The following is a 13,036-nucleotide window of genomic DNA, read 5'->3' as shown; positions in this document are numbered from 1 at the left end:
CCCTACAGATTCTGCACAGAAAAATTCCAACCTCTTTCCTAAGGTTCTTGGGCATATGCTTCATGTATCAAAATAAAAATGAAGGGAGAAGGACAAGCGTTAGAAACAGAGGGATTCGATAGTTGACACTTTCTTCTTTTTGAATGAAGAAACAGAAACATAAAATCTAACGTGACCTTGATGAGTACTTTGGGCTAATCCACATATCCATGGTTTTGAGATGTCCCCTAACTTTTATCGGCTTTCACAACAATCACCTAGATTATGTCAACTTGATGTGTTCTTAGGGGCAGCTGAACCCAGAAGACATGTGTCTGTACAAGTCCAGGTGAAGAATACTGAGCCCATTTCCCCCTAACTTTTGGAAACACCTTTTCTGCTCCACCTTGATAATCTATTAGTCTTGCACTTTAGCTCAAAACATGGTAAGTTAATGTTAAATTCAACATTCATATATCTTTAGAAATATTATAATAGCATCAAGGGAAATGGAGGAAAAATAAACTCCAAGTAGCGATGCTATTTCCACCACTCATGGATACCTATCCTTTAAAACTAAAGCCAAAGACATACAGGTTTCATCTAAACTCAAAACAGGAAAAACAAAAATGCTGTCAACTTACCTTTATACTTAGGTTGAGGCCTAAAGGATTATACACTGGAACATGAAGAATCGATTCTAAGTAGTCTTTCATTTTTTTTACATTTTCTGGCACAGTGTGTTCTAAAGTTACACAAAGTATATTTTAAGCACATGTATGCTATGTTCTCATTCTGTGTAAAGCTTCTTAAATACAGTAAGGTACAATGAAAGATTCCACTCCATAACATGGCTAAATTATACATAATTTTAGTTCTGTTTGACTCTGTGGAGAATATATTTAGGGGAAATTAGGCCTAGCATCTGACACTGCATCTTCTCAGGGGCATCGTCAAGAAGGATGACCTCTTACCACCTTAATTCAGGCTGACCTTTCTTTCCTGCCCTATGCTTATGACTATCCTGACCTGCAGATATTTTGGGTATTTGGCAATGAGACAATTTCAGGACTACCTTAGCAGTTGGTAAATGATTTCCAGTAAGGTAGCAGAGAAGTTCCACAATTAGATCACTTAGATCACTTAAATCTTTTCTGAAAGAACTGATCAGTTACTCCTATCTTCTTGTAATTCTTTCTTAAACAAGACATGTAGTGTGGGGCTTAGAAATTGCAGTGGTGTAAAGGTACATGGGATCTAAAGGGGTTAAAAAAGAGCTCCGACTGTAGCGTTTGCCAATTTTCAGGGTGTGAATTCTTTTTTAATTAAAAAAAATTTTTTTAATTGAAGTATAGTTGATTTACAATGTTATGTTAGTTTCTGGTATACAGCAAAGTAATTCAGTTATATATATATATATTTATATATATAAATAATTTTTCATATTCTTTTCTAAGTTATTATAGGATATTGAGTATAGTTCCCTGTGGAACTATAGGACTTGTTATTTATTTATTTAGTTTGTATACAGTAGTGTGTATCTGCTAATCTCAAACTCCTAATTTATCCCTCTCCCACCTCCTTTCCTCTTTGGTGACCATAAATTTGTTCTCTATGTCTGTGAGTCTGTTTCTGTTTTGTAAATAAGTTCATTTGTATCATATTCTAGATTCCACACATAAGTGATATCATATGATATTTGTCTTTTTCTTACTTGGCTTAGTATGATAATCTCTAGGTCCATCCACATTGCTGCAGATGGCATTATTTCATTCTTTTTTATAGCTGAGTAATATTCCATTGTGTGTGTGTATGTATATATGTGTGTGTGTGTGTGTGTGTGTGTGTGTGTGTGTATGTCATATCTTCTTTAACCACTCATCCGTCCATAGACATTTAGCTTGCTTCCATCTCTTGGCTATTGCAAATAGTGCTGCTATGAAAATAGGGGTGCATGTATCTTTTTGAATTATAGTTTTGTTGGGCTACATACCCAGGAGTGGGATTGCTGGGTCATATGGTAATTCTATTTTTAGGTTTTTAAGGAACCTCCATACTGTTCTCCATAGTGGCTGCACCAATTTTCATTCCCATCAACAGTGTAGGAGGGTTCCCTTTTCTCCATACAGGATGTGAATATCATCATGCTTAATTTTAAGCAACGAATGGTTTAACAACCAGTATGCCATATGCTTGAATATTTAACAATCAGTGCTCAAAAAGAGCAGGCTCTAGCACACCATAGAAAATGAGGGTGTTAGTTAAAGCAAAATATTTACTAATTCTCTTTGCTCAATTTTTCAATTCAAAAATGCATATGTTGGGCAGAGTAAGACTCTCACTGAATACCAAATGTCTGGATGTTTTATAACATTAGGAAATTTCATTTAACTCTATCTATTGATCTATCAACCTATCGATCTCCTTAAAAGTACGCATTCGTGAACAAACACAATTGTGTAACAAAAAAGTAAATATTTGAGGTAAAATTGAATTGTGGTAGATTTCATTTTACTTATTTAGAAATACTTCTGCATCCTTTCAATTATTTTACCATAAAATATTTAAGAAACTTTTCTCATATAATTAGAAGATAGATCCTATAGATAATCTGGCAACACGTTTTATATCTCCCTCCATAACATTGCAAAAGCAATGAAAGGAGATACCAGACCAACGTGTAGCACAAATTCAATCATTTTTGCTGCTAATCTACAAAATGGCTCTGAGTCCAGGTCACTGGAAGTGATGATGAAATAAGTGTGAGACACACAGACATAGAAAACAAACTTGTGGTTACCAAAGGGGAAGCAGGTGGAGAGGGGATAAATTAGAAGGTGAGGATTAACATATACAGAGTACTATATATAAAATAGATAACAAACAAGGACCTACTGTATAGCACAGGGAACTCTACTCAATATTTTTTTTTCTACTCAATATTTTTTAACAACTTATAAGGGAAAAGAATCTGAAAAAGAATATATATATATATATATATATATATATATATATATAACTGAATCACTGTGCTGTACACCTGAAACTAACATGATATTGTAAATCACCTATACTTCAAAAAAAAAAAAAGAAAGAAGTGTGAGATGATAGAAGCAGCATGAACAGCAACATGACAACTGATTCGACTTCTTTTACAAAGAGCTCTCAATTATCTTTTGTGTAAACAGTTTTGTAAACCACTTCTCTACACAATAACAACAGTACGCATAGCTGTAATAATTGTAGAAGAAAGCAAACCTTACTTAGGTTCCAGTTTTCCCTGTTATTCACTTCAGTCACAGTAACCAGGTATGGAGTTTCCACTGGGATATGTCCATCCTCACTGTAAATTTTCAAAGAAATTGGATATTGTGTAACTGGAAACTTAAAACGAGGAACCTAAAATGCAAATGCCAAGAATGAATGTAAATTTGGAAAATTCAATACTAACTCTTCATTTCCTGGTAAAGAATGAATAGATGTATTCCCAAGAATTTGTCTATTCTATATGAAATGTGCTTCTGAGGGTTTCTGCCTTCTCAGAGCATTAAAAAAAAAAAAAAATCTGTCTTATAGTAGAATCGCTGTGAACTCCAAAAGTAGTGCACAAAGACTGTGGTAACAAAACTCCTGCCTTTCTGTCGGTCTTTTTTCACAGGAATTTGCTATTATGGTATCCACACTTCTTCGGCCGACCCATATACCCTAAGATACTGCATGAATTGGGTCTTGCCCAAATCCCTTAATGGTCCTCTCCCTGCCAGTCATCATCGTTTTTTTTTAAAATTTTATCTTACTTTATTTATTTTTTATACAGCAGGTTCTTATTAGTCATCCATTTTATACACATCAGTGTATACATGTCAATCCCAATCTCCCATTTCATCCCACCATCACCACCCTGCTTTGCCACTTTCCCCGCTTGGTGTCCATACGTTTGTTCTCTACATCTGTGTCTCAATTTCTGCCCTGCAAACCGGTTCATCTGTACCATTCTTCTATGTTCCACATATATGCATTAATATACGATATTTGTTTTTCTTTATGACTTACTTCACTCTGTATGACAGTCTCTAGATCCATCCACATCTCTACAACTGACCCAATTTCGTTCCCTTTTATGGCTGAGTAATATTCCATTGTATATATGTACCACACCTTCTTTATCGATTCATCTGTCGATGGGCATTTAGGTTGCTTCCATGTCCTGGCTATTGAAAATAGTGCTGCGATGAATATTGGGGTGCATGTGTCTTTTTGAATTATGGTTTTCTCTGGGTATATGCTCAGTAGTGGGATTGCTGGGTCAATATGGTAATTCAATTTTTAGTTTTTTAAGGAATCTCCATACTGTTCTCCAAAGTGGCTCTACCAATTTACATTCCTACCAACAGTGCAAGAAGGTTCCCTTTTCTCCACACCCTCTCCAGCATTTGTTGTCTGTAGATGTTCTGATGATGTCCATTCTAACTGGTGTGAGGTGATACCTCATTGTAGTTTTGATTTGCATTTCTCTAATAATTAGTGACGTTGAGCAGCTTTTCATGTGCTTCTTGGCCATCTGTATGTCTTCTTTGGAGAAACGTCTATTTAGGTCTTCTGCCCATTTTTGGATTGGGTTCTTTGTTTTTTTAATATTGAACTGCATGAGCTGTTTATATATTTTGGAGATTAATCCTTTGCCCATTGATTCATTTGCAAATATTTTCTCGGATTCTGAGGGTTGTCTTTTTGTCTTGTTTATGGTTTCCTTTGCTGTGCAAAAGCTTTTAAGTTTCATTAGATCCCATTTGTTTACTTTTGTTTTTATTTCCATTACTCTAGGAGGTGGATCAAAAAAGATCTTGCTGTGATTTATGTCAAAGAGTGTTCTTCCTATGTTTTCCTCTAAGAGTTTTATAGTGTCTGGTCTTACATTTAGGTCTCTAATCCATTTTGAGTTTATTTTTGTGTATGGTGTTAGGGAGTGTTCTAATTTCATTCTTTTACATGTAGCTGTCCAGTTTTCCCAGCACCACTTATTGAAGAGATTGACTTTTCTCCATTGTATATCCTTGCCTCCTTTGTCATAGATTAGTTGACCATAGATGCATGGGTTTATCTCTGGGCTTTCTATCTTGTTCCATTGATCTATATTTCTGTTTTTGTGCCAGTACCACATTGTCTTGATTACTGTAGCTTTGTAGTATAGTCTGAAGTCAGGGAGTCTGATTCCTCCAGCTCTGCTTTTTTCTCTCAAGACTGCTTTGGCTATTCGGGGTCTTTTGTGTCTCCATACAAATTTTAAGGTTTTTTGTTCTAGTTCCGAAAGAAAATACAAATTTTAAGATTTTTTGTTCTAGTTCCATTGGTAATTTGATAGGGATTGCATTGAATCTGTAGATTGCTTTGGGTAGTATAGTCATTTTCACAATATTGATTCTTCCAATCCAAGAACATGGTATATCTCTCCATCTGTTGGTATCATCTTTAATTTCTTTCATCAGTGTCTTATAGTTTTCTGCATACAGGTCTTTTGTATGCCCAGGTAGGTATATTCCTAGGTATTTTATTCTTTTTGTTGCACTGGTAAACGGGAGTGTTTCCTTAATTTCTCTTTCAGATTTTTCGTCATTAGTATATAGGAATGCAAGATATTTCTGTGCATTAATTTTGTATCCTTCAACTTTACCAAATTCATTGATTAGCTCTGGTAGTTTTCTGGTGGCATCTTTAGGATTCTCTATGTATAGTATCATGTCATCTGCAGTGACAGTTTTACTTCTTCTTTTCCAATTTGTATTCCTTTCATTTCTTTTTCTTCTCTGATTGCCGTGGCTAGGACTTCCAAAACTATGTTGAATAATAGTGGTGAGAGGGCTTCCCTGGTGGCACAGTGGTTGAGAGTCCGGTGTTGTGCAACTTATCAAATTCATTGATAAGCTCTAGTAGTTTTCTGGTGGCATCTTTAGGATTTCCTACGTATAGTATCATGTCATCTGCAAACAGTGACAGTTTTACTTCTTCTCTTCCAATTGGTATTCCTCTTATTTCTTATTCTTCTCTGATTGCTGTGGCTAGGACTTCCAAAACTATGTTGAATAATAGTGGCAAGAGAGGACATCCTTGAGAATGATGTTTGCTGTGGGTTTGTCATATATGACCTTTATTATGTTGAGGTAAGTTCCCTCTTTGCCCACTTTCTGGACAGTATTTATCATAAATGGGTGTTGAATTTTGTCAAAAGCTTTTTTTGCATCTATTGAGATGATCATATGGGTTTTATTCTTCAATTTGTTGAAATGGTGTATCACATTGATTGATTTGCATATATTGTAGAATCCTTGCATCCCTGGGATAAATCCCACTTGATCATGGTGTATGATCCTTTCAATGTGTTGTTGGGTTCTGTTTGCTAGTATTTTGTTGAGGATATTTGCATCTATATTCATCAGTGATATTGGTCTGTAATTTTCTTTTTTTGTAGCATCTTTGTCTGGTTTTGGTATCAGGGTGATGGTGGCCTCATAGAATGAGTTTGGGAGTGTTCCTTCCTCTGCAATTTTTTGGAAGAGTTTGAGAAGGATGGGTGTTAGCTCTTCTCTAAATGTTTGATAGAATTCACCTGTGAAGCCATCTGGTCCTGGACTTTTGTTTGTTGGAAGATTTTTAATCACAGTTTCAATTTCATTACTTGTGATTGGTCTGTTCATATTTTCTATTTCTTCCTGGTTCAGTCTTGGAAGGTTATACCTTTCTAAGAATTTGTCCATTTCTTCCAGGTTGTCCATTTTATTGGCATAGAGTTGCTTGTAGTAGTCTCTTAGGATGCTTTGTATTTCTGTGCTGCCTATTGTAACTTCTTTTTCATTTCGAATTTTATTGATTTGAGTCCTCTCCCTCTTTTTCTTGATGAGTCTGGCTAATGGTTTATCAATTTAGTTTATCTTCTCAAAGAACCAGCTTTTAGTTTTATTGATCTTTGCTATTGTTTTCTTTGTTTCTATTTCATTTATTTCTGCTCTGATCTTTATGATTTCTTTCCTTCTGCTGACTTTGGGTTTTGTTTGTTCTTCTTTCTCTAGTTCCTTTAAGTGTACGGTTAGATTGTTTATTTGAGATTTTTCTTGTTTCTTGAGGTAGGCTTGTAGAGTTATAAACTTCCCTCTTAGAACTGCTTTTGCTGCATCCCATAGGTTTTGGAATGTCGTGTTTTCATTGCCATTTGTCTCTAGGTATTTTTTGACTTCCTCTTTGATTTCTTCAGTGATCTCTTGGTTATTTAGTAATGTATTGTTTAGCCTCCATGTGTTTGTGTATTTTCCATTTTTTTCCCTGTAATTGATTTCTAACCTCATAGCATTGCGGTCAGAAGAGATGCTTGATATGACTGCAATTTTCTTAAATTTATTGAGGCTTGATTTGTGACCCAAGATGTGATCTATCCTGGAGAATGTTCCATGCGCACTTGAGAAGAAAGTGTAACCTGCTGTTTTGGGATGGAATGTCTTATAAATATCGATTAAATCTATCTGGTCTATTGTGTCATTTAAAGCTTGTGTTTCCTTAGTAATTTTCTGTTTGGATGATCTGTCCATTGGTATAGGTGAGGTGTTAAAATTCCCCAGTATTATTGCATTACTGTTGATTTCCTCTTTAGAGCTGTTAGCAGTTGCCTTATGTATTGAATGCTCCTATGTTGGGTACATACATATTTATAATTGTTATATCTTCTTCTTGGATTGATCCCTTGATCATTATGTAGTGTCCTTCCTTGTCTCTTGTAACATTCTTCATTTTAAAGTCTGTTTTATCTGATATGAGAATTGCTACTCCAGCTTTCTTTTGATTTCCATTTGCATGGAATATCTTTTTCCATCCCTTCACTTTCAGTCTGGATGTGTCCCTAGGTCTGAAGTGAGTCTCTTGTAGACAGCATATAGATGGGTCTTGTTTTTGTATCCATTCAGCAAGCCTGTATCTTTTCGTTGGAGCATTTAATCCATTCATGTTTAAGGTAATTATCGATATGTATGTTCCCATGACCAATTTCTTAATTGTTTGGGGTTTGTTTTTGTAGGTCCTTTTCTTCTCTTGTGTTTCCCATTTAGAGAAGTTCCTTTAGCATTTGTTGTAGAGCTGGTTTGGTGGTGCTGAATTCTCTTAGCTTTTGCTTGTCTGTAAAGCTTTTGATTTCTCCATTGAATCTGAATGAAATCCTTGCTGGGTAGAGTAATCTTGGTTGTAGGTTCTTCCCTTTCATCACTTTAAGTATATCATGCCACTCCCTTCTGGCTTGTAGAGTTTCTGCTGAGCAATCAGCAGTTAGCCTTATTGGTGTTCCCTTGTATGTTATGTGTCATTTTTCCCTTGCTGCTTTCAATAATTTTTCTTTGCCTTTAATTTTTGCCAATTTGATTACTATATGTCTCGGCATGTTTCTCTTTGGGTTTTTCCTGTATGGGACTCACTGCGCTTCCTGGACTTGGGTGGCTAGTTCCTTTCCCATGTTAGGGAATTTTTCTAAGATAATCTCTTCAAATATTTTCTCGGGTCCTTTCTCTCTCTCTTCACCTTCTGGGACCCCTGTAACGCGAATATTGTTGTGTTTAATGTTGTCCTAGAAGTCTCTTAGGCTGCCTTCATTTCTTTTTCATTCTTTTTTATTTATTCTGTTCCACAGCAGTGAATTCCACCATTCTGTCTTCCAGGTCATGCATCTGTTCTTCTGCCTCAGTTATTCTGCTATTGATTCCTTGTAGTGTATTTTTCATTTCAGTTATTGTATGTTCATCTCTGTTTGTTCTTTAATTCTTCTAGGTATTTGTTAAACATTTCTTGCACCTTCTCCATCTTTGCCTCCATTCTTTTTCCAAGGTCCTGGATCATCTTCACTATCATTATTCCGAATTCTTTTTCTGGAAGGTTGCCTATCTCCACTTTGTTTAGTTGTTTTTCTGGGTTTTATCTCGTTCCTTCATCTGGTACATAGCCCTCTGTCTTTTCATCTTGTCTATCTTTCTGTGAATGTGGTTTTTGTTCCACAGGCTGCAGTACTGTAGTTCTTCTTGCTTCTGCTGGCTGCCCTCCCAGTCAAGATCTTTCAACCACACTCATTAAACTCAGGCTCTGGAGTTCAAATCTAGCTCCATCACATATTAATGATGTGGTCTTTGGCAAATTACCAGGCTTCTCTGTGCCTCAAATGAAGTGAGACAAGTTATGGAGAAGCCTTAGAGCAGTACATGGTAGACAGTAAATTCTCAATAAATACTGGAATTCAACAACGGTGGAGTTGTGGAGGTATACAATAGCAACCCTCATAGTTTATTGACTGCTGACTCTATGCCCAATATTATAGTAAGCGATCTTATCCTTGTATAAAATCATTTAAAATAATGCCATATATAGTCCAACAAGGCCTTTGAAATAGATCTACTTGAAAGTTACACCAAGTGCACAGGTAAGTCAGCTAATGTAGACACCAACATCAACTTGATACATGTCTGAATGTTTGGAGCCTAACAGAAGGAAGTATTTGACACAGAACCCATTCTCTTAACCAACATATTATACTGTCTTCTATTTCGTCACTAGTACCTTGAGCTTTAAGTTCTATATTCTCAGAACCTGATACATGTTTGATAGTCAATACTTTTTAAAATGAATCAATATTCACCATAACCTAGTGTAGCGTTTGACAGGTTATACATTGTTTTCACATAGATAGAAGCATGTGTGTGTGCGTATCTTTATAAGAACCTGTGAAATGAACAAGGCAATGCAGATATTATTCTATTCTACAGATGAAGTTAATTACCGTGCCTGGGGACATTTAAATTCAAATATTTTTAGCTCTATGTCATATTTAATTCTATGTCATAATAAAACAGTATTTCTGTGTCTTAGTTTTCATGTTTAACCAAAATGTGCATTTCAAAGTCTTATTAATATGAAAATACTCTGTCTTCAGGAAATTAAAGATTATCTTACCTTTTCTCTGCAATCTGAGAAAGCAACAGCATGTGAAAACTTCTGATCATTTGTGCAATTACATTCCTCCCGAGTAGACACATTTGCACACTGTTTGAATTTACCAGATTTCTGCAAATAGAATTAAAATAGGTTGACATGCTTTTCTTGGTGGCAGGATTTACGCAAACTGAGTAAATGTGCAATAAATATTTGTTACCTGAATGAATAAAATCCCTGAGAAGTTAAAAAGGGAAAAAATCCATTAATAATAAGGTAAAAGCACAGTATTTCTGAATTTTGTCTCTTTGCTTGGAATGAACCCAAGTATCACTCAGCTGCTTGCCAGTTTACCTCAGGGCAGCTGATAGTCAACATGCATGGCACCCAGAAAGCCTGTGTCTTTCTGAATGCAGTAATTAAGATGCCCACCTCCATCGCTGGCATGGAAACTGAGACCTAAACGAACAGACTTGATATGATGGGCTGCCGACTATGGATACTCTCCAAACCTACTATTTTGTACTTATCTCTCCTCATAGCAGTCACTAAGGCTGTTTAAAATCTCCACTATAACCGTCCACTTGTCATTCATTTTTTCATTTGATCACTCTTGCTTGGTTTATTGGTTTATTCGTTTTTATTTGTTTTTATTGGTTTATTTGTTTTTTCAAAGAACTGGCTTTTGATTTTGATAATCAACTCTATTTCTAAAAACGTTATTCTTCCTTCTACTTCTTTTAAGATTACCATTCTCATCCTCATTGCTTCTTTTTTTCTTCTTTTTATTGAGATAACATTTACCATTTTTAAGTGTACAATGCAGTGGGTTTTAGTATACTCACAATGTTATTCAGTCATCACCACTATCTAATTTCAGAACTAATTTGCTGCTTAGTTAGGTTCATTCAGCTCTTCCAACCTTTTGAGCTGTTTCATGATTTCATTTTAAATTTCTGACATCTTTTTTGTGTGTGTGATGTCTGTCTCCAATTTTTTTTCATGGTTGCAATATGACCTAAACTGTTCTGAAATAATTATTTTGCTTATTCTAAAGTTTGCTTGTATTTATGATACTGTTTTCCAAGGCATGAGTTTTTTAGTTGTTTAGATTTATGCTTCTTTTTTATTGTGGAAGTTTTCTTCAAATATTTGGTGTTTTACAGTTGTCTGCTTATCCTTGGAGAGTCTAACTGCCAACTCTGTATCTGGAATGACATCACACATGATTGTCTAGTAAGGGGATGATGTCAGCATAACAAGAAGTCACAGTGTTGGTTCAGATGTACTTTTTCCCCAGCTGTTATATTTTGAGGTGATCAGAGGCAGAATTACATAAATTTTGAGTAGTCTGCTCCACTAGATGATGCTATTTAATTTGTATAACTTTTAAAGCTTATTCTCCCCCATTAAAGTCCACAAAGATGTCATGTTTATCTTGTTCACTGTTGTCTCCCCAGAGAATATCTGTTTGTACAGTGTCTGATAACTCTGGAAATGCTGCAATTCACATTTGTTGAATGTATAAAAGGTGCCCCCCCAAAACCTGTTATTTACTTATGTGTAAATTAGATACATTTCCTATTCAACTCCCAAGAAAATCCAGAAGGAAAAAAAAATCCAAATGAAGGATTTCCACGTAAATATATTAAACTCATATTTCAATAGATGAGGTTGCATCTAGTGACATATCAGACTTTATCTTTGGAAGAAACTGCAATTGAAGAATTCAGTATTTGAGTTGCTCATTGCCTGGAGCAGAGCTGCTTACCTTGAAATCCAAGATTCAACAAGAAGTCAACCTCGTGTGTGTGTGTATGTGTGTGTGTGTGTGTGTGTGTGTGTGTGTGTGTGTAATCATATGTGTATAAATGTGTATTATTCATTTGTTGAACAGTTTTTAAGCACTCCCTATGTCGGGCACTTTTCTGGGTACTAAAGATATGGTAGAGAATAAAATAGATCAAAAAAACCCCAACAATAACCCTGCTTTATGTAGCTTACCTTTTAATGAAATACAATAAATAAATGGGTAAAATATGTAAAATTGTAAAAGTGCAGTGAAGAAAAATAAGGTAGGGAAGGGGGACAGGAGTGGGCATCAGTGGAGGTGGAGGTTACAATCCTAAATAGAGTGGCCAAGGAAGGTCTCACAATGATGGTGACATTTAAGCAAAAATCTGAAGATGGTGATGGAATGCGCTATGTGATATCTGGCAGAAGTACATTCCAGACAGAGGAAATTTTTGAAACTTAAAGACCCTGAGGTGGAAATATGTCTGGTATACTTGAAAAACAGCAAGGAGGCTAATGTGTGCAGAACAGAGTGACCTGCGGGAAATCAGGTCAGATGTGAAGCTAAGGCTGAACCACAGAGGACCTTATAAACTATTGTAAGAATCTGGCTTTTACTCTGAATGAGACGGGAAGATGATGAAGAGTTTTAAACAAAAGAAACAACCATTTTCTGTCTTTGTGTGTGTGTGTATGTTCATGAATGGATATGAATGTCTGCTTGTCCATATGTATATGCAGTTAGCTGCGTTTTTCTCAAGAGAGATATTACAGGTATCTGTGAGGATTCCTTGGGAAGCCACCCCATGATGTACTTTTCTTTTTTTAAAAAAGTATTTATTTATTTATTTATTTAGGCTTCACCGGGTCTTTATTGCGGTATGCGGGATCTTTAGTTACATATGCATGCAGGCTTCTTAGTTGCGGCCTGCACGCAGGACCTAGTTCCCCTGATGAGGGATCAAACCCAGGCCCCCTGCATTGGGAGCTCGGAGTCTTACCCACTGGACCACCAGGGAAGTCCTGATGTATTCTTCTTTTGAGGCTAGTGGTTTCTCTCTGTTCTACCTTGCTCTCCCTGACTCCAGAGAGGCAGAGTGCTGCTGGGGTTTGGTTATTTTCTAGGCGGATCCTCGGCAGGAGTTCAAATGAGTCTATGTTGGAGCAAACACTATTCTCTCCTTTTGGACATTATTCCTTTCACAGAGCTGTGAGATGGGTTTGAGGTCCCTTTCATTTAAAAAACAATGTTTTCACTCTACCTATGCTCTTTGAAATTCAAATGAGAGCTAGGGAGAGGTCAAGGGGAAAG

General features: G+C 36.0%; 1 protein-coding gene across 1 annotated transcript in view; it reads right to left on the bottom strand.

The window, feature by feature from the left end:
• The window catches only part of CATSPERB (catsper channel auxiliary subunit beta), a 67,049-nt gene that overhangs the window by 5,585 nt on the left and 48,428 nt on the right, over positions 1-13,036 (bottom strand). The window contains exons 10-12 of the mRNA XM_007471901.1: positions 9,952-10,062; positions 3,243-3,378; positions 624-724 (exon numbers count right to left, since the gene is read on the bottom strand). Coding sequence (XP_007471963.1) covers positions 624-724; positions 3,243-3,378; positions 9,952-10,062 — 348 coding nt within the window. The remainder of the gene's footprint in view (positions 1-623; positions 725-3,242; positions 3,379-9,951; positions 10,063-13,036) is intronic.

The sequence above is a fragment of the Lipotes vexillifer genome, unplaced genomic scaffold (genome assembly GCF_000442215.2).
Source record: "Lipotes vexillifer unplaced genomic scaffold, Lipotes_vexillifer_v1.1 scaffold751, whole genome shotgun sequence".
Taxonomy (NCBI): domain Eukaryota; kingdom Metazoa; phylum Chordata; class Mammalia; order Artiodactyla; family Lipotidae; genus Lipotes; species Lipotes vexillifer.
Note: the sequence above shows the minus strand (reverse complement) of the source record. Positions and strands in the feature narration are given on the sequence as shown.